General features: G+C 34.4%; 2 protein-coding genes across 2 annotated transcripts; one reads left to right on the top strand and one right to left on the bottom strand.

Annotated features, from left to right (window-relative positions):
- The first annotated feature begins 241 nt into the window (after positions 1-241).
- LOC128241697 (ribosome biogenesis protein SLX9 homolog) lies at positions 242-16,947 on the top strand. Its single transcript, XM_052958737.1, has 6 exons — positions 242-307; positions 4,050-4,185; positions 5,838-6,033; positions 12,347-12,497; positions 14,100-14,156; positions 15,327-16,947. The coding sequence occupies exons 2-6, from the start codon at positions 4,084-4,086 to the stop codon at positions 15,445-15,447; spliced, it is 627 nt and encodes a 208-aa protein (XP_052814697.1). The 5' UTR covers positions 242-307; positions 4,050-4,083; the 3' UTR covers positions 15,448-16,947.
- A 299-nt stretch (positions 16,948-17,246) lies between these two features.
- LOC128241304 (cadherin-related family member 1-like) lies at positions 17,247-21,869 on the bottom strand. The gene is made up of 6 exons (XM_052958239.1): positions 21,792-21,869; positions 20,186-20,426; positions 19,628-19,761; positions 19,019-19,096; positions 17,712-17,831; positions 17,247-17,386 (listed from the first exon to the last, which is right to left on the bottom strand). The coding sequence occupies exons 1-6, from the start codon at positions 21,859-21,861 to the stop codon at positions 17,247-17,249; spliced, it is 783 nt and encodes a 260-aa protein (XP_052814199.1). The 5' UTR covers positions 21,862-21,869.

Raw genomic sequence — 21,869 nt, 5'->3', positions numbered from 1 at the left:
GATTGGATTAAAACATTATATCTTGCTGCAAAATAGTTAGAAATTGTAAAGACAGATACATGCATTGTACTATATCAATGTGATGTGATTAATAAACCGCTCAAATATTGAGGAAACTGTTGGAAAGTCTTTGAACTGAAAATTAGTGAAGCATTGAAGGCTATGGAAACCTGAATTAGTGGTCCCTAACCTAATATTGTGCTCATGATGACAACGCTATGATTATTCGGTATTTATAATTCAAGATGGCAGCCTCCATGTTACATTGGTAGTTTATGTCGTTGTTGGCGTATAGATACGTAAAAATGTAAGGCAACTACTAAGTAATATAAACACCAATTATTTTTACAATTTAAATTCATAATGCTGAAATATTAAGGCAGATTACTGTCTACAAACTTATTCTTTGCATGCTAGTCATATAATTTCGCGATACATTCGTGGTGAAAATGAAGAGTTAGTAAGTTAGTTAGCCAAAAGGGAACATATAAGAATTAATTTTTAAGCCATACCAATAAGCGAGTAGTAATCAGACACTTTTTGAGGTTTTATCGAGATATTTCACCTAATTTTTGAAGATATCTGAATACATTTTTTTAAATCTAAGCTCTTTATGAATTTTTGCACAATAAAGTGAAATTGGATAACTTTACTCCATTTTAGTAGGATACAAATGATGTGTTCAGAAGGGGTCAAATTTAAATTCAAATGAAGTAGCTCTAGGACACTTTCTAAAAATAAAAACAAAACTGGGGATATCCTGCCCTGAAGCGAGATTTGTTTGTTTATTATGGTTGAAAGTAGTTCTGGCTTCCATAACTTTAATGTTGATATTTATTTTTTTGATGTTTACAACACATTAAAGTTATGGCTTAACCCCCATAGTAACGTCAACCAGAATCAATTGAGTGTGATGATGCAATGCAATCACATGACCATGATGACGTCGATGGATTTTATTTATAGCATCGGATTCACATTGTTCATTTAGTTGAATCCAATTGCAGTAAGGCTGTAAATACCTTTTGATAAGTAAAAACAATTTATTTATTCCAAATTTGTTATTAGATATTTATTAATTATTCGAAATAGAAAAAATAACAGCAAAATAAACACTAGGTCACATGGGTATTTTCTGAAAATCTTGGTGTCACGTGATTAAATTTGAACACAACTATGACCTAGATAAGGAATGCTTGTAATAGGATTTATTAAAATGCTAAATCAACTATCTTTAAAGCGTTTTTTGGTTTTGAAAATGAGTTTGTGAACTACGTTTTACTTCATTAACCTAAGGATACAGCTATTTTGTCTGTACAATGCATACAAGTGAAATAACAGCGTGACATAAAAATGTCACGAATTCTGGTAGGGTTTGGATGCGGCGTTCTCTTCAGCGAACACATCCAAAAAGGTAATATATAACGTGTTTGCTGAAGTTCTTTAGCTAGGTTGAAAGACAAATGAGCCGCATCGCATGATTTTGGGCCTGCGGACATAATTATTACAAATGAAATAATCATTAATAAAAAATGCCAAAAATAATGATTTTTTCTATGTAAATCAATTTCTTCCTGAGTTCTTTCTTATAAAGGTTTGTCATTGGTGCATTATTTTCTCAATAATTTATGACCATTGGTTTACTCATGTTTCCATAGCAACCATGGATTTCATCCCGACATATTTTGACTGGATTGATAGTCTGTGTTTAAAACGGCCAAATGTATTAAAATACAAAATGATTCTTTATTTTTATCTTAATTTATGTTCCTTAAAGATTCTGTGATAAGAAAATATTTTAAATTATAAGCTAGTTGTAATATTGATACAATAATTTTGCACGTCATTTGAATAATGCGCTTTCATTAAGACGTCATTTGAATGACGTCAAATTTAGTATTCAAAATGCGCAATACATGATCTCACTTGTAAACATGTAACTTATGCAATTTAAGTGATATCAACATGAAAAATTCTGAAATTACATGGCATTCAAATACCATAAAACATTGTAAAAGCAAAAATATGTCCATAATTATATATTTTTATGCCCCCACAAAGTGGCGGCATATAGGGTTGCCCTTGTCCGTACGTACGTACGTACGAACGTACGTACGTACGTACGTACTTACGTACGTACGTCCCGAAGATTGTTTCCGATCTAATTCTTGAAAACCGTTTGTCCAATCCTCACCAAACTTTAAACACATGTTTGTGACCATAATATCTTGATCAAGTTCGATAGTCATGGAAATCGCTTTAGTCATTTAGGAGTTACGGCCCTTTTTTGCCAAAAATTCCCGAAGATTGTTTCCGATCTAATTCTTGAAAACCGTTTGTCCAATCCTCACCAAACTTTAAACACATGTTTGTGACCATAATATCTTGATCAAGTTCGATAGTCATGGAAATCGCTTTAGTCATTTAGGAGTTACGGCCCTTTTTTGCCAAAAATGCTTCAAAAATATATGTTTCCAATCTAATTCTTGAAAAGTATGTGTCCAATCCTCACCAAACTTTACATACATGATTGTGACCATAATATCTTGATCAAGTTCGATAGCCATGGAAATCGCTTTTGTCATTTAGGAGTTACGGCCCTTTATTTGCAAAAAAAGACTTGAAAAATACGTCTCGAAGATTGTTTCCGATCTAATTCTTGAAAACTGTTTGTCCAATCCTCACCAAACTTTTAACACATGTTTGTGACCATAATATCTTGATCAAGTTCGATAGCCATGGAAATCGCCTTAATCATTTAGGAGTTAGGGCCCTCAGATTATCCTGAATAATCATTATGGCTTATTTTCTGTGACAAAAAATCGAAGTGGGGGCATCCGTGTCCTATGGACACATTTCTAGTTTTATTTGTCATTAAATAACTTTATATACAACATGAGTGGTACCAGTGGATCTATTTTTAATATATATGAATGTAAATGCTTAAATTAAAAATGAATATTTACATACAATGTATATTTTCATCTGCACAAAAAGGGAGCATACCGAAAAAAATCATCTTGCCTGACTGTTGCCCATATTTTATGGTCTGCTTTTTGTGCATGTGCACTGCATATATATGTGATTCTCAAGTGCGATTTTGTACAAAACTAGAAACTATTGGAATATAACTTTCTCACTGTGAGTCCTTAACTGATGAAAAGTGTCCGTACCAAGCACCTGATTGATAACAATCAGGCAATTAATATGTAACTTCCAAAATGAGGTGAACATTATAAATGTCTGAGAACTAATGCTGTCTGAGAATCACTCGCCTACTGGCACTTACCATGCTACCTTTACTATGTTTAGATAGTTTTTCTTATATTTATATTAGCATATATTTTCAACATTTTACAAAAATAAGTGATGGTGCAGCTCAAATGAGGCCGTCTCTTAGCATGTTGGGCTGCCTTATCATTGTTTTATTTCTGACCATTATAGGAATGCAGCCAGGGCTTTTCTGATTTGGGAAAAATGTTTCATTTTGAATAGGACTGGGAAACTCAATTTTTGCCTAGTTCTAAATAAAGTCTGTCTTTAAAAAATGGAAATATCGAGTCTTTTGAAGATTTTTGCATGAAGACTTTGCACATCCTTTATAAAAAATATTATGAAAATAATGATAAATATATATAAAAAGCATATATGTCATTTTATGTGATCATGCAAACAACAATTTATAGACAATTTATTGAACTGTTAAAATGACTTCTACTATCTGAAAGAGGAACATATAGGCTGAGCGATTAATCATCTTCTTAAGCAGTGGCCAAAATTTGGCTACCACCCAATTGAAAAATTGTATTCTTTCCAAACTTTTAAACATTTGTTTCTTAGAAATTCCAAAAAAAAATATTGCATCATTATTTGTGCTGATGTTCCAATACTTGTGTTGGATTTTCAATCTTCTCAAATGACAGTAAATGGCAACAACATGAAAAGTAGAATTGCCACAAAATCGTTTACTGACATGATATTTGAATTTAAAAAGCTATTAAGAGTAAAATTAGTCCTGAAATTGTATGTAATTAAATTTTGTCTTTCAGCTTACTGAATTGAACTTGTACAAAGATCACAAGAATGGGTAAAGTTAAACGTCAAAGGCAGAAGGTACACAATGCAGCAGTTAAGGTGAAACAGCCGGAGAGTTCAAAGAGCAAGGTTCCAAAGTCTATTTTGAAGGTAATTCAAATTTTGATTTTGTTTTGTCAAATATATATACACGTTATCTTGAAAGTTGGGATATTCCAAAAAATGACCAGCTACTGTCAATATGGCTGAACAAAAAACATCTTCAAATTAATATTTATTTATAGTCTGATACTATGAACAACTGTAAACATAAGCTATGTATAACTTTTGACTGACATGACAGCCACTGTCATTGTTATTAGGCTGTCTGAATTCATAACCTCTTAAATGAACAGTATCCTTCAAACAATCTGACCTAGAATGGCATTTAATCTTTGTAAACTGTTCATTGCAAACTTTTCAAAGTAACGAAAATAGTTTTACATGTCTTATTTTAATATGTTGGTGCCCATTTTTAGCTCGACTATTTGAAGAAAAAGGAGAGCTATACTACTCACCCAAGTGACGGCGTCACACCTTGGTTAAGGTTTTGCATGTAAGCACCTTTAAGTCATTACCTCATTAAACACATCATTATAATTAATATTGCATTGAAACCTTGGACATGTATTCCCAACTATCTTACCTACTAAAATAATGGGCCTTTATTATTTGACTTAGAAATTCTGGTTAAGGTTTTGCATGTAAGCAAACATAGGGTAAGATCTCAGCAACTACTTGATGTATTGCATTGAGACTTTATACAATGGTACTCAGGCATCCAACTTACTTATTTAACCAAGTTAGATTACTATAGTTTGAATTTAATGCAAAATAATTGCCCTTTATTATTCAACATGGAAATTCTGGTTAAGGTTTTGCATGTAAGCACATATAGGATAATATCTCAGCAACTACTTGATGTGTTGCATTGAGACTTTATACAATGGTACTCAATCATCCAATCTACTTAAATAACCAAGTAAGATAACTCTAGTTTACATTAAATTCAAATTATGGCTCTTTTTTATTTGACATAGAAATTCTGCTTAAGGTTTTACATGTAACCACATTTATGTTAATATCTCAGCAAATACATCATATATTGCATTGAAATCTAATCTAATTTTACAGTGATCCATGCATATTTTGCCAAAACTTTTCAATCCTTACTCTGAAAAGGGGCGGAACCCTCACTCACTGTCAAGCTTGCTGTCTTTTTGACAGTTTATGTATTTGTTTTGTAGGTTTACAAATATTGGTAGGTCAAATGGTCTATCTGTCGGTCAGTAGACCATGTCTTGTCTAACAATACGTGTACCTCGAAAACAGTTTGACCTACATTTATGAAACCTCCGTGATAGGTGATGATAAGTTGATGACCACTATTTAAAGTCAGTAGATCAAAGGTCAAGGTCACAGTCTGGTTTAATCAAGGACCATGAAACTTCATTGGTAGGTGATGAACCCTATTCTTTTTGTGGTCAGTATGTCAAAGATCACATTTAACTGTCCTATAAATACTCAATTATGGTTTGAAATTGGAACATGAAACTTTAATGCCTTATGGTATGTTGCCCATGACAGGTAGATTTTTTGTTTTTGTGATCAGTAGGTCAAAGATCACTGTCAATATTAAATAAAAATTGTTGCTTCTGTTTGACAACCATCTCTTATAACTGAGATAATTCTGGCTCTCAAAATCAGTTAAATGTTAAGTTCTTTTTGGAAGTCCTTTTCACATGGCCATTTTTGAGTTTCAGGACCTTCCAGCTGGGCTGACCCACGCTGATGTACAGAAATCCAGCCTGTTTGACAGCATTGACTTGAGTAAATACAACATAACAACCAAACTGCCAGACTTTGATGCCAGAAGCACCCTCTCATCAAAATCTCTGAAAGGCCTCAGCTTGAAGAAAAAGGAAAAACAGAAGTTGAGACATGAGCTGTGGATACAGAGTAGGCCAGTTTAATATCAGTCTATATGAAGAAGAATTCACTGTCCAACCTCTTTTGTTACATCACAAATTGTTTGGTGTCCAGGTATTTTCTATTTTTAAAACTTATTTTACTAAATTGTTTTGTATACCTTTGAAAAAGAATACATACAAAGGATAATTACATGAAAAATGAAGACATTTTATGCATACAGGAAAAAGTTACAAGTGATAATGAATACTTAAATTATTGTGATGTAACAAAGACGGACAACAACAAAACAACATTTGTACAGTTAAATAAAGGTATTGCAACACATCTGTAATGTTCAGTCTTCTCAATTTTAATCCATGTTTATACCTTAACACTGACTAAATATTATCTTTAACATGAATGTTTTGTTTTTGATGATTATGTTCAGATGTAACTTGACACGAAACTGAACAATAAATTGATTGCTACCAGCAAAATGGAGGCAATGTTGTCCGAGAAAGTACGGAATTAAATACATTTTAACATCACAAAGACTTTTAGTTGACTGAAAATGTTACAACTTAAAGAAAATACCAAACTAAACACGTTTCATTATAAAATAAAAGTAACGATGGACACCACATAGTGTGACTTAATAGTTTCTGTATCTTTACCTACTGAATGTTCTTTGGCATTAAACATCTCCTGATTTTAGACTCTCTGCATGTAAATGTATGTGCCTTTAACCTATTAACTACCCCATGTTGTATGCTATGGTGCACTGTAACATAACAGCAAGGTAGACGGATGTTGTAGTTTTTGTGTAAGCATGTCTGGTAAAATGTCTCTTCGGTCATTTAGAGAAGGACCAACAAGAAAATTAATTTGTGCAGCACTACTGTTATTCAGTAAGTATTTCTCGGGGCTTCATTAACTGGCAAATGGATGTTAAGTAAAGACCCTGATTAGACAGTCTAGATGCATAATCTGAAGAGACATTTTGTCAACTTGTGACATATATATTGCTTTCAATAGCTCGTAGTACTTGCTTGCACATAGACTAAGCATGCACATTTCTGTATTAGGTTGGGTTTTTTCAGCATTTAGCATTTACTGTAACATTCTTCTTAAGAAATCAGAAAGCTTTAAAATTGTACTAATAATTGTTTGCCATGTATACTTACAAATGCATTTTATATATATATTTGACAATGAACCTCTTTTACAATAAACATATCAAATGCTGAAAATACCCCCAATCAAATAATTGATTGGATAGCCAGGTAACCACAGTGCAAGTGGACCTGGGGGCTCACCATAGCAATCCATATGTGTAAGGTGTAGTAATGCAATTGTATCTTTTCGCATTCATAACATATTCATTTCATTGTGATGCTTTGATAAAATAACTGACCATGTAGTGAAATTATATATCATTTATTTTAAGTCATAACAGCACATTTTTGTTCAACAGAACTCAACAATTGCAATACAGAACCTCTCTACAGTGACCATGATAAAATTGACCTGTTTTGGACAGGTGGCTGTTTAATGCATAACTATGTATGCGGACCGATTTAAAAGGCGTTATAGAAGTTTTACTGTTTGCAATTTATTGAAACTTTGATACAATACTCTGTAATGCATACAAAAGGGAGAAAGTCTAAATATACAGTCAAACCTATCTTTTAAAAGTAATCACTAAAATAAGACGTCTTGGTAGGTGGCAACTTTATGAACATCAAAAGTAGTGTATGAAGCTGAGCCTTTGGCAACACTTTTGATCTAAATTAAGGTACCACTTAATTGTCTAGACATCTGCAATCTTCTTCAATAAACAATCCCTTAAGAGAGCTTTCACTCTTTTCTATCATAAATTACGTCGCCAGCGTGAAATAACAGAGTGACATAAGTTTAAGTATTTCACTAGTGACATAATTATGCTAATTAACGTCATTACTAATAGCATAAGATGAACGCACTAAAAGTGACGTTATATGCGTTAAGCCCTACTAATAGTCAACTTTGAATTTATAATATAAATAGAATATAACATTCGTGGTCATTGAATATGGAATTTATTAAACTTGTTTACTAAAATAGATAAAAACTCGCCAAGGCTCATTTTTATCAATTTTAGAAAACTCGTTTAATAAATTCCATATTCAATGGTCACTCATGTAATATCCTCTATTTATGTGCCATCAATTCAAAATTTGTAGAAAAGTCTAGAGCCAAACATTGACAGTGATGGTTCTTCACGTTGCTCTACGATGTCGTCCCACAAAACGAAAAACTGTTTGTCTTCTAAAGTCCATAATGTCTTTTTGGCCTTCTTAAAAAACTGAACCCATACTCCATGTTCGTCTGTTGACAACTGATGTTCTGGTGTTTGAATAATCTGAAATTAAAACCCAAAATGCAGACATTACCATTTTATTCATGTACTGTCATCTCTCGTTTTGTCAAATTTTTATTAGTTCGAATTACCTGAAGCTTGGATTAAAATCTAACTTCATGTTATTTAAACTCCCAAATCTCAACAGCAAAATCGTACGACTAATGTTCAGATCTTAGTTTTTGATTTAAGCATGACTCCCAAGTTTGAGATAACGAAGGTTGACTGTATATAATTATTAACAATACAATTTCTATGCGGAAAATCATACTTTCAGCTAAATATCGTTTTCATTTACAACACTCATTTAGATTCAGGTTAACCCTTTACTCCAAAAGAAATATCCACATTGAGAAAGTCTGATCAAAAATGAAAATCTAGTCAAACAGAATATGCCATTTTGAATTGTTTTGAAAAAAATATTGTAGGAAATGGAGCATTTGCTCATCATGAGCAAACGCTCCATTTTCCACTATGTTTTTAGTAGTCATTTTGTTAAGAGACGCTAAAAGACGCTTTTATGGAGTTAAACATTTTACAGTAAGTATTATTTTTTCCTTGTAATTTGGTGCCTGCCACCATAAAACAATTTAGTTTTGTTTGTTTTCATTTCCATTGCTTTTCGATGATGGGTCAATGTTTTTGAGTTCAATAATGATAACATAATAGAATGCAAGCGCGATGACGTCAACGTCATTTTGTTGGTAAACAAGATGCCGTCTTCGTCAGTTTGCAAGTGACTTGAAAATAACGTTGTAACATACCATATGGTTTTATTATTCACTATTTTTAATCCTTAATTATAAGGAATGCATCGTTATTTTGAACTTTGCATCGAGGTATGAAATCAAAAACCTGACCACATATTCTATGAAACCGCAAATAAGCAATAATTATGAATGAAATAGATTACATTGTTTTACTTTATAATGTTTGGAAACAATAAAATTACTAAGAAAACGACAAATGAAATGATAAAACAACAAATAAAACATTATGAATAAAATCATAACCCTTTCCCTGTTAAAAACACATTTTCATGATTTGTAGAATAACTTGCGTGTCAATGTTACATCTGACACATGGTTTTAATTTAAAGTATCTTTAAACATAACAAAAACAATGCTGAGTCTTGCAGAATTTACAACGCTCAGAAACGTTTTAATGTACATTGTTGTCGTTTTTCTTGATCATTCATAGATCATGTTTTAATTATATTTTTTAAGAAGTATGTAACATGGACGGTAAGTTTATGTGAGTGATGTAATTTTGACAACAAATTGTGTGTCCATGATACATCTGACAAATAGTTTCGATTTAATGTACCTTTAGACATGTAATAAAACAATGCTGGATTTTGCAAAATTCACAATCCTAAAAATAGATTTGACAGTCTGTGATTCTTTCTTGATCACTCCACACAGATCATTGTAAAATATATTTTAAAAAGTAGATGTAACATGGACATTAAGATAATGTTTGTGATGCAACATTGACTGATACTTTGGTTTCTAAGTTACATCCCATTTGTTGCTAACACAGATTCGGCCTGCACTGTTGTTCAATCTTTTTTACACACATACATGGCATAGCATATTGAATCTTATAGTACTATGAACCATTGTGTTTAAAAATAATCGAAACATAAGAAATAAAATGTAATGTTTTGTTCAGATGTAAACGAGACAACAGGACAATCCTCGAAAATTTCACCAAGATCGTATCTCCGTTACATCATTTGCAAAAATAATCAAAACGTCCATTTCGTAAATTGACAACAACCCCACTCGATCTGGTTGAATTCACGGGAAATATAATAATCTTAAATATTTACTTTATAGTGTAAATAATAATCAGCATTGCCCCTGATCACTGACAATTAGTGAAGATGTAACGACATACACGATCGATACACAGGGTAAATTTTCAACAACACACAGAGATCGAACGCTGGGGTTTACACGCATTTTAAAATGCCATAAATGAGAATAATAATTTCTTTTCCGATTGGACAGGGTTGGAGCTATGTGCCAAACTGATTAGGCAAGCGATATTCAATAATCTAACCCCATTACTGCTTACAGTGATGTAACATCGACGTTCTACTTACCCCGTCTGCTTGTCCTCCGCCATTTTAATCGCTCCGTGTTGAAAAGCACATGGCAAGGCGAATCACGACCGTTGGGAATACAGTGACAACATATTACGCGCAGAAAAGTAGTGCCGATCAATAACTATGGCATGGTGTGTGTGTTTAAAAAAATATGGTGACGTAACATTTTTGACACGATCGTAGACTCAAATAATTCAATTCGGATTTCAGTTAATTACACAAACTGGGGGAGATCATTTTTTGCATAGAATTATTTATCGAGTAAAGTACTGTGTACAGCATATTTTGTGTAGAAGAAATATCATTTATACTAGGCATAGTTTAGGCTATATATTGTGCTTTGGTTTTTGAAAGATAATGCCAGAGGACTGTCATTGAATTGGTGTTGTTGTGGAATTTGTTGCACAATATCCTATTATTTTCTGGGAAAATTCACAATGTTCAAATACTTTACAGCCAAATACAATGTGGTATTTTCTCCCTTAGCACCCTTCCTCCATACACGATCTTTTTTTAAAACCTGGTTAAACCCTAGATTATAAGTATCTTCCATGGCCAAGAGTGCAAGATAGGTTCATTCCGACCCAAGCGTAGGGTGTTTTGCAGAAACCAGGTTTACCGAGTATCCACAAAACACCCTGCGCGAGGGTCAGGATGAACCTTTCTTACACAAGCGGCTATGGTAGATGCTTTTTCTCCCACCTCAGTTAAACAAAATTAAGTAAAAATGAAAAATGAATTTTTTGCTGGAACTCTTTTGTGCTTTATAGTGAAAATAATTGTGTATGGATATAATTCGTGGTTGTCAGGGATATGCACGCAGTGATTCAGATTTTGTTAATAGTCAAATAGGTCTTTAAATAGTTCTAACTAGAGTGGAGCATTATTTCTTGAAATGTGGGTGAAACTGTTTTATGGTGACATTAGAAGCGAGAAATACTTAATAAGCATTCTGAATATTGCCACAAGACAAAATTTCCCTGATGCTGCAGACGACATGCTTCAACAAGGGAGGTAATTACAGGCCTTCCAGCGTTCCTACTTTTTCCTACTTTTTTAACAGCTTCCTACTTTTTCCTACTTTTTTCTAAAAAACTCCTATTCCTACTTTTTTTGAAAATAAAGTCCACAATAATATTAAAGTTTGATCAATGTGCTAGTTTTATTTGCAGAAAATGAACTAAAGATGTCAAACTGGCTGGTTTCTGTTGTTGAAAGGTGTGGCAACATGTTCCACTTTGACATGCATCATCTTTCATAATAAAGGCTGAGGGATGATGACCACACAGTTCAGCAACAGAAACCGACCAAGCATCATTCACTAAATTATTCAATGTGACATATAGAATGGTATGATTTTGCATTAAAAACATCTCCTCTAGGTAAGTTAATAACCATTAATTATTACAAGTTTAACCAAAAATATTCCTTCTTTTCCTACTTTTTTGTAAAAAATATTCCTACTATTTCCTTCTTTTCTGTCAGAAAACCTCCTACTTTTTTCCTACTTTTTTGTTAGTGGCTGCTGGAAGGCCTGTAATTAAAATGTGTTGACTGTTAAAAAGGAGTTACATACGGGCATTTGATCTTCGCCCGTGGGCAAGATAAGAATTTCTACCATGGTTAAATTATTGGATCTGCTTATCTGAGGTGGGAAAAAAGGACTTAAAACTAAGTTGTTAATATTTTACTTAAGCATTTATTTATATAATAATGATTTAGCATAAAAAATCTTGAACAAGTATATCATGTCCGTAAAAGACATTGATCTGTTGCCATGTAAGTTGATACCACTTCAGTTAAAAAAAATAATTAAGTATCAATAATACCATTTATATCTTGATTCACAGAGCTTAGTGCAATAGATGCTGCCAAACAAAAGGCAAAGGAAAAAAAGCGTAAGGAACAGACACCAGTTGTTGGTGACATTGGAGCACTGGCCGACGCCTTACCAACACTGGACCTGCTGCTTAAAGAATCTGCAGGGACAAAATCTGCCAGGTAAGGGGGTCTCAGATTGATTGTGTAGATAATTGGCATATAGTAATGTCTTGCCTGCTCTGGGGCGTGTTGGATATCTTAGTCGTAAACCATAGCTGCTTAAGAGTGCCTGTGGTCATTCGTAAAGTTACAGATAAATGTCCACTATATTTCTATTGAAACACGAAAGCAAGGTAACACCTGGAAATTCACTATCTTTATTGACATGGTACCCAGGACCGTGGGCCTGTTTCACTTAAAATCTAAAGTTGTTTTTATCTATTAAAGAGAACTAATTATGCCTCTCCCTTCGAAGAAGAGGGGTATATTGCTTTGCACATGTCAGTCAGTCGGTTGGTAGGTCGGTCCGTCGGTAGACCAAAGCTTGTCCGAGTGTTAACTCAACAATTCCTGGACATATGGTCATCAAACTTGACATGAAGGTTGGGCCTGACCAGTAGATGACCCCTATTGATTTTAGGGCTCATCAGGTCAAAGGTCAAGGTCACAGTGACCTTTAATGATAAAATAATTTTAAAGCATGTCCGAGTGATAACTCAACAATGCCTAGACATATGGTCATCAAACTTGATATGGAAGTTGGGCCTGACCAGTAGATGACCCCTATTGTTTTTAAGGGTCATCGGGCCAAAGGTCACAGTGACCTTGGTATGTTAAAGGTTGTCCAATTGATAACTCGACAATGCCGGCACCCATGGCCTTCAAACTTGACTTGGAGGTTTGGCCTGACCAGTAGATGACCCCTATTGATTTTAGGGGTCATTGGGCCAAAGGTCAAGGTCACAGTGACCTTGAATGATAAAAGGTTGTCCGAGTGATAACTCAACAATGCCTGCACCCATTGCCCTCAAACCTGACTTGGAGGATGGGCCTGACCAGTTGATGACCCCTATTGATTTTAGGGGTCAAAGGTCAAGGTCACAGTGACCTTGAATGCCAAAATTTGTTTGAGTGATAACTCAACAATGCATGCACCCATGGCCCTCAAACTTGACTTGAGGTTGCGTCTGACCTGTAGATGACCCCTTGTGATTTTAGTGGTCATTGGGTCAAAGGTTAAGGTCACAGTGACCTTGAACGAAAAAAGCTTATCTGTGTGATAACTTGACAATGCCTGCACCCATGGCCCTCAAACTTGACATTCAGGTTTTTGGTGACCAGCTGATGACTCCTATGGAATTTGAGGTCATAGAATCAAAGGTCATGGTCATAACACACTCTATCTTCAAACTTTGAATGGTCATAATCTTAAAACTGCCTCAACGGCATCCAATGTCAGTGACAAATAAGCTGTCATTTCGGTACATGCATATTTCATTCAATTGTCCATATAATCCTGACAACATGGCGCTCAGTGGGGGCATAATGTTTGACAAACATCTCTTGTTTAAATTTTAATTTGATCTTTTTTATGTTTGCTACATTTGTTTCAACCTTTTGAATTGATTTTTTTGCATGTACAAATCTTAATACTAAGAAAGGGAAATAAGGGACCACCTCCTGTTATTTTGGAATCAGTTATAATGTACCATAAACAATTAAGAATTATGCCATCTGCCATTTTCCTACACATATTAAATAAATAAATAATGTGTTTTTCAGCAATGAACCGAAAAAGCCGAAAGGGATACAGAAAGAAAAGAAACGGAGAAAACAAATGTAAGAATTTAGCCTGTTTGTTTTTTAGAAAGGGAGGTAACTACAGAGATGATCAAGTCCTGAAATCAGGATTGTTTACTTTCAGTTTCAGACTATTGTACAGTTGTAAAGTTAGTTTTTGTTGAACACTTGCATTAAAAATGGAAAAGGTACCTACAAATGGATATAAAAAGATGTAACAACAGAAGTCTTAGCCCTTTTAATATTTATTAGAGCCAGTATCCCTCATACTCATACTTAATTTCAGGATTGGAATTTCTGGTCAGTTATCATCCTTGTTACTATTTATTATACTGTCATGGGTCTTGTCAAAGTTGAGTAAACCTTAACTGTTGGCCTTGACTTAAAAAATGTTCATGATATTAACATGAAATTTCGGTACACATGTTTACCTAGATTATACATACATATGTAGTCCTATCATACCCTACAGCTCTTGCATAGATATTTTAAATTGAGGTTTGACTATATCCATCTTTTGACTTTCTTTTCAAGAGCAAATTTCAAGTTTATTTGTCTATATTTTAAAGACATAAGTTGAGGTACTATAGTAGCCTTGGTTTTGTCTCTGGCCTTTTGCAAAAACTTTCTCCTTGGCCATTACTTCAAGATATTCAAATGAAACTTTATTCACATCATGTTAGTGACAACATGCCCATGTTTACCTAGGCCTAATAATGAGAGTTAAATAACCAAAAAATAAGTGAAGTCGTTCACTTTTCCAATAACTCAAAATCTGTTTAAGATATTCAATGAAACTTTGAAAATATGTTGCCAGCTGAGTGCAATCTGCACATACACAGCAAGTTCCATAACTCAAACTTTATTAATTGTCAGGTTATGCCACTTGTTTGGAAAACAACACTTGTCGTCTGCTGTGTTCTTATTTATAAATTTATAGGTTGATTATCTTATTTTCTTGAACAAATCTGTAGAGCTATTTTATTTATTTTTCACATTAAAGTATTAAAATGCCTGGACTAAAATGCTGTCAGTATTTCCCCTGTGTTCAAATAGAGCTATTTTATTTTATTTTTCCCATTAAAGTATTAAAATGTCTGTTATCTTATAAAAGAACATCTTTTCCATGTAAAAACACACCTAAATTAAAGGACTTAAATGTTGTCAGCAGTTCCCCTGTGTTTGTATCATATTCTCTGCATATTTCAGGCTAGCGGACATCGCCGTGTTCCAGAAGGTCATTTCCCATCCATCTTTCAAAGAAAACCCAACGGCCACCATATCTGACCATTTACAGGAGCGCCATAAGCAGGAAGAAATGGACACCTAACATTTTAAAAATCTTTATAAACTATTGCTATCAGCCACATGAAAATTAATAAGGACTATTTGACCTTTGTTTTGGGAAGAACGAAGTTGTGGTATTGCAGTTGCTATGGTGCCATTGTTGACACTGAGTTGTCTTTCAAAACGTTGGCTAGGGAAACCACTCCAGATATTTAAATGAAACTCTTTACACATGTTTCAGTGTTACCAGGCCTCGAAAAATTTGTTTTTGGTCACTTACCCTCCTTTGTTTTCTTCAATTCGCTGAAGAATTATCTCCAACATACAATCGATTAAACAGTCTCTGGGTTCGACCATGTGAACTTGATAAAAAATGAGGCCTCATTTCCGGTTGCGATTAGACTGTTTACATTATTAATTATAATGTTTATCGCAATCCTTTCATTTTGGAAAATAAATTGGATTAAAAATTAAATCTGGAGAATCTAAATCGCCTGGGCGGACGAGTGTGATTGAATTTCTTTTCGCACAACCTCAATAATCACTCGCAAATGCGAGCGAGCAAGTGGATTTGTAGCGACCTGAATAACAACTTCTATAGCAAGTCACATAAATCTATGTTACACTTATTGTTAGTGTAGTTGTTTCTTTAAAATGTAAGGAAAAAACGGACGAACTTTGGCTGTGTTCTCTGTTTGTTTTTCTAGCATACTTACATTTTTTAGCTTGTCTGTGTTTCACAGACAAGTAGTAGTAAGTGTATTTTAATAGCATTGGCATTGTGCAAAATCTTTGATATAAGCAATAACTAAAATAACTGAGTATTCAGCTGAAACTTGGTACATATGTTGCCGAAGACAATACGCATTGGTACAGCCATGTCCATAACTCTGGCATCAATATTTGTTGAATTATGGCCCTTGTTTTATTGGGGAAAAAAACAACAGACAAGTGTTTGCTTTCTCTATGCAGCACTCTTGTAACAAGTTCTTTTTGTAACTTGTAGCTTGTACAATGACTGTATGTGGTCATAGTTTACACTTTTGTAAACACTTGTTAAGGGGTTCCTCCACAAGTTTTTGTTGTTGTTCAAATGCGTGTATTTGTACAAAGATGGAGTTGAATGGGACATTTTTGCTTGATAGATGTACCAATTTACACATTAACGTCTATACTTAAGCCCTTTTCTATGAAGAGTTAATAAATAATCAATTCCATTACTTTGCGGATTGAAGATTTATACTCTGAATACAAGTCTGTGAAAGTCTAAATTCCGGGGCATTAGTGGTTTACTATTAGTTAGAGTTGTACACATAAAAAATATGTATTTTCGCTTGTTGAATTCTCCTTTTTTCAATTCTTAATCTTTCGTAGTCATGGTTTCACTTCGGAGCTCATTACAGTATGCTAAGCTGATGTTAGTCTGATATGTTATTGTTTAAGAAAACTAGTACTTGCCACCAGTAACTGACCAATGCTGATCAAGGTGTTGTTTTGTTGATTATGGGATTTTGTTTTGATGATGATAAACAATAAAAATATACAAGTATCTACTTTTATTTGTTTTATTATTATCAATGACAATTTTCTGTATGACTTGATTGCCTAAAAATGGAAAAGCCAATCGCACACACGTCATATTCATATGAATTCTACGGACTCAATATTCTACTTGGCTGAAAATACGGATTTTCAGCGTCGTTTGATGCTATTATATTTGTTTACTTGTTTAACGCTGTAAATTCTTTGGAACAACCATAATATTGCCGATACAGTTTAAATCGATACCTCGTTAAATAAGATATTGTATAAGCTACTCGGACGTAACTCCACCCCGGCAGGCTAAAACCATAGACTAAATATAGCAGCAATGCACAGGAAGAGTCCAAATATTCCGACTGTGGGGGTAGTAGCTCCGCTGTTGGAACATAGCTTGCATACCCCGATGTGAAATGTAGCCGTCCCGGTCAGAGATGGGTTACCTGAAATTTAGATTGTTGAGTTTGAATAATCAGTAAAATTACACTTTTTTTGTTGTTCTTAACTCTGTTCTTTGATAAAACTGTAATCTGTGATCCATCGCAACACTGCTACACCATCGATGTACATCGGTCAGCCCAGAATAAAAAATACCAAGCGGGGTAACTTGCTATATGTATTCAAAATAATTATCTTATAGTTATGGCTTCCTAATGACGAAGTCTAACCATGATAAAATGTATAAAGATATATGATTTTGTTTAGAGGAGTATATTTGCAATGCTATTATCAGCTGTTTTTTCGATTATCACTTGAGTTATTATTTACCTCCGTCAACTGCAATGACTTCAATCGACCAGACCACGCGGGTCGTGATGTCAATGAAGTGGTCGTTAGCGACTGTGATGGATCCGACGTCGGAAATGTCGAATGGTGTGTTCGGCGTCTCTGAAATATATTTGTATGTGTCTGCGCGAAGTGAAGTTTCAATCGGAACACCTCGGCCATTATCCAACAGACATCCCGAAGCTCGCCGGAGATGGCCGAGTTGTTACGATTGATTAAGAGTTATGTTTTTTTATTCATTACATTCTTGTCTCAACACTGTGCATCTATGTCGAAAGTACGTTGATAATGTCAACTTGCGAAGCAAGGCAAATGTAATTTATAAATAGAGGACCCGGACTGTTACTTTGTTCCCTTTGAGGGGAGTCTTAAATAATCTTAACCAAATAAGCCTAGAATATTAAAGTTTCACTCTCAAGGATTGACCGTTATAACAACTTTTTGTCTTCGAATGAGCCATTTTGTGCGTATATGTCTGTACGGTGAAACAGGTCTGCTGTCAAAAGATCAGCTCGCAACTTTTCATATTTATGTTCGAAAATTGATGTTTTATGGCTAATAAAACGTTACTTACGTTTTAAGAAAAATAAAATTTTCGACAGTTTTCCAATTAATTGAGATCTGTTGCGAGTTACTTATTATGACTGAATTGAAGACATTGATACCAATATCAGCTGATTCTCAGTCAAAAACGAATAAGATGTCTTAACTATCAATCTGAGAGTGCAGCTTTAAGGATTTATAATACACGTTATTTGATGATGTCATTCGAAAATACCCAGATAATTGTCCCAGAAGAAGCAGGGCATGCCAAACGACACTGGTGATATGAAACGTGCCAATGTATATCGCAGATTCATAGTTTAAACAAGAATTTGATAAACGAAAAGTTACCGTCTGCTCACGTACATTCAATTGGTAATTCTTTTCTCTATAGATGATTGTATTCTGTATTCTTTAAAGAGTGGTGCCCGGGCAAAATTACTCAACAAAAGTACGAATGTACGAATGCACAAAACAACGTTAGAAAATGAGCCAGTTTACATTGAAGACACTGAAACACATGGCGTTCTCATGAACATATAAGCGTTATGTATAAGGTAAAATTCTTCTGAAGACCATTCTTCGGTAAGTATTTCAAAATATAAATCTAATTTTAACAACAATGCCATAGAAAATGAGTTTGAATCTCCGTAAAATACCTCTTCTGCTAATAGTATGGAAACGTTTAGAACCATCCGACTTTTCAATACTGAATTGTTCAGTCTGTTAGGCACGGTGCTACTTACGTATTCCATAGGACTGGATAGCACCTTTCTGGCCTTTCATATCGGGGTCTCTGGCCCTAACGTTTGCCACAGCCTCGTCTAAAATAAATATATGTGTATTTATAACATGTTATAACCCGAAATCTCATTTTTCGCTTTTCCTTGCCATTTTGACATCAATGTACCCTATTATAAACCCTGGATCCCTTTTCATCAACGGTTTTAATTTTAAGCTCTAAAAAAGGATTGCACATAAACATGTTCCATTCCTTAAAACATGTCGCCAAACAGAGTCTCAAATCTTTGCCAAGATCACTTTCACCTGCCACCCAGCAAAATCTCTCTCTCTCTCTCTCTCTCGCGCGCGCGCGCGCATATTTTCTCTCACGCGCATATTCGTACTAATGTTCATGGCGATATCACTGTCTGTATGGCTTCTTCCCCGCAAATGTCACCCCGACCCCACACTCTTTCATCACATCTAGCACGCGGCTTCACTTCGCTCCAATCCCTCCTTGGCACAAGCTCAATGTGCATCCATCGTGCCCATTTACCTAACGCGGAGCCAGAGTAACCACCCTCTCTTTTTCCTCTTCTAACAACACTCTATCGGGGAAAAGACTGACTTACTTTCATATGTTTTGTCATTAACAGATATCCCCTTCTGCACAAGTTCTTCTCCGGCGAACGTCGGCGCCTCGTTGACGTCATTTACCGTCACGACAAGCGTGCCTTCCAGCGGCGTTCCACCGTTATCCGATGCACTAAAACACATCAGAGGTTTTTATTCACACACAAAAAAATCAGATATGTTTTATTTTTTATGAAAACTACCTAAATAAAACTTGTGATTTCTTTGTATATTTAAGATCAACATAAGTAGTGATTCTTTTCTCGCTCAAATTACATTTCATTGCTTATGACAACAACCTCATAAGGATCTATGTAAAACCAGCAGGAAAAAAACCCAAAACGAAATATGGCCTTATACGACAGGGAATATATTACAGAAGTTTAACAAATATTTCCCTTTCGCACTTTTTTCCGATGACGACTTGTGCCGATTATTATTTGCACAAATTGGTTTAGTGATATAATGCCTTTTGTTTATATTATTCGACTCATGTTACCACCAAATTCTATGCTCTGTTAATTATGAACGTCAACACAAATTCTTTTAAACGTTACCCGAACGTCACCGTAAATGTCTTGTCACTCGGTAACGTCTCATAGTCGATAACAACGCCATTTCTGACCGTAATAACGCCACTGGTGGGATGGATTTGAAGGAACTCGTTTGCCATCGAGAACGTCACAGTTCCGCCATTATTGGTGACGTCAACGTCAAGTAAAACCGTTCCACCCGAGGCGTTCTCGTCGACGTTAGCAGTCCCGCTCCCTCCGGAAGGTGTTGTATAGGATATGCTTCCTGTTGAGTTGAGTTGCGTATAGTTGAGTTGAGTTGAGTTGAGTTGAGTTGAGTTGAAAGGAAAAGTTAAGGGATCCGATAATGTTAATAACTGTTGGTGATTGTTGACCTTATGTTATTTTGTTATCATTTGAACGGATATCGCATACTTGCGTACATTATGTAAGATGTATTTATAGCTGCACTCTCACAGATTGAACGTGTTTACAACTGTTTTTATTTTTATTCTTTTTGTCTTTAAACAAGCCAATTTATTCGAAAATGCATATTGACAAGAAAACAATAGTCGCAGATTTTTCTATATAATTGAAGTTCAAAAATTGATGTTTTATGCATTTTTCTTAAACCGTTAGTAACGCTTTAAGCCATAAAACATAAGTTTCCGAACTGAGATATAAAATATCTGCGATCAAATATTTTGACAGCAATCTTTTATCACTGGTTTGCAATTATTTACGCAAAACATTTGCTCATTTCGAGACCAAAAAATGTTGTAAAAACGGTAAATCTGTGAGAGTGCAACTTTAAGGCCATTTTTGCATATAAGATACACACCAATAATACCAAAAATGTATTTGGTGTTCAGGCAACATAGTCCAAAGGCGTACAATAAACGTCGATGCGTTTTAAATTAAATTGAATTTAATGATTTAATTACAAAAAAAAATTATGATTAAGGTTCATATAAAGAAACACGATATTAAGCCCCTTATTAATGGGGAACTTGTGGCCACGTATCTATTTTTAAAGACTTCCCCGAGAGTTTTTTTTTGAATATGCTGTTTAAAAATGATTACATCTCATATTAAAAGTTTGTTTAATTATCTGTCTTTGATAAAGCATAGAATAATAGTAGCGTCCTTTTAGTGTTATTTTAAAATGTAATCAATGCAAAAATAATATAATAATTAATCAATATAAATTTAAAAAAAGAAGAAATAATGTCGATGTATATATGTAAAATGCACAGACACGTCATTCAACAGAGCTAAGCGACCTCTATAAATGTCATTCATCGTATAGCCTGAGGCTTTTGGGGTTCAAAATTACTCATTTGCCGAATAACCAACAAAACGGTGGGAATGCTAATGAAGAACCCCCTCTGCCGTCAAAATTAGTTTTCAGTTACCCTTGGGGATATGACGGGGTCAAGCAACAATGCAGCCATTATAGGGCGCGGGCACACCTTTATCAACTCAACAATAACAACAGCAACAACAACAACACGACTTTACATCTTAATGATGGTTGGCTTACTTTAAAGAGACAGTTTATAAATACAAACAAATTGAAAAAGAAAAAATACAAATTGAAAGAAGTAATGTTTCAGTAACTATGGGGTGGTAATAAATAAAGTATAGTTACCACCGCCCATACAAATCCAAATCTGCAGACAAATCACTGAAATCGATAGCTCTAGCTTCATAGTTTGCATTATGAATA

This window comes from Mya arenaria, chromosome 7 (genome assembly GCF_026914265.1).
Source record: "Mya arenaria isolate MELC-2E11 chromosome 7, ASM2691426v1".
NCBI lineage: Eukaryota > Metazoa > Mollusca > Bivalvia > Myida > Myidae > Mya > Mya arenaria.
Note: the sequence above shows the minus strand (reverse complement) of the source record. Positions and strands in the feature narration are given on the sequence as shown.

Excerpts from the sequence above, each read along its gene's own strand:
- LOC128241697 (XM_052958737.1), top strand. The coding sequence starts at position 4,084 with ATGGGTAAAGTTAAACGTCAAAGGCAGAAGGTACACAATGCAGCAGTT. Across the intron at positions 6,034-12,346 it reads ACATGAGCTGTGGATACAGA|AGCTTAGTGCAATAGATGCT; the intron begins GTAGGCCAGTTT and ends CTTGATTCACAG. Across the intron at positions 14,157-15,326 it reads AAGAAACGGAGAAAACAAAT|GCTAGCGGACATCGCCGTGT; the intron begins GTAAGAATTTAG and ends TGCATATTTCAG.
- LOC128241304 (XM_052958239.1), bottom strand. The coding sequence starts at position 21,861 with ATGCAAACTATGAAGCTAGAGCTATCGATTTCAGTGATTTGTCTGCAG. Across the intron at positions 19,097-19,627 it reads TAATGACAAAACATATGAAA|ACGAGGCTGTGGCAAACGTT; the intron begins GTAAGTCAGTCT and ends TATTTATTTTAG. Across the intron at positions 17,387-17,711 it reads AGTCATTGCAGTTGACGGAG|GTAACCCATCTCTGACCGGG; the intron begins GTAAATAATAAC and ends TCTAAATTTCAG.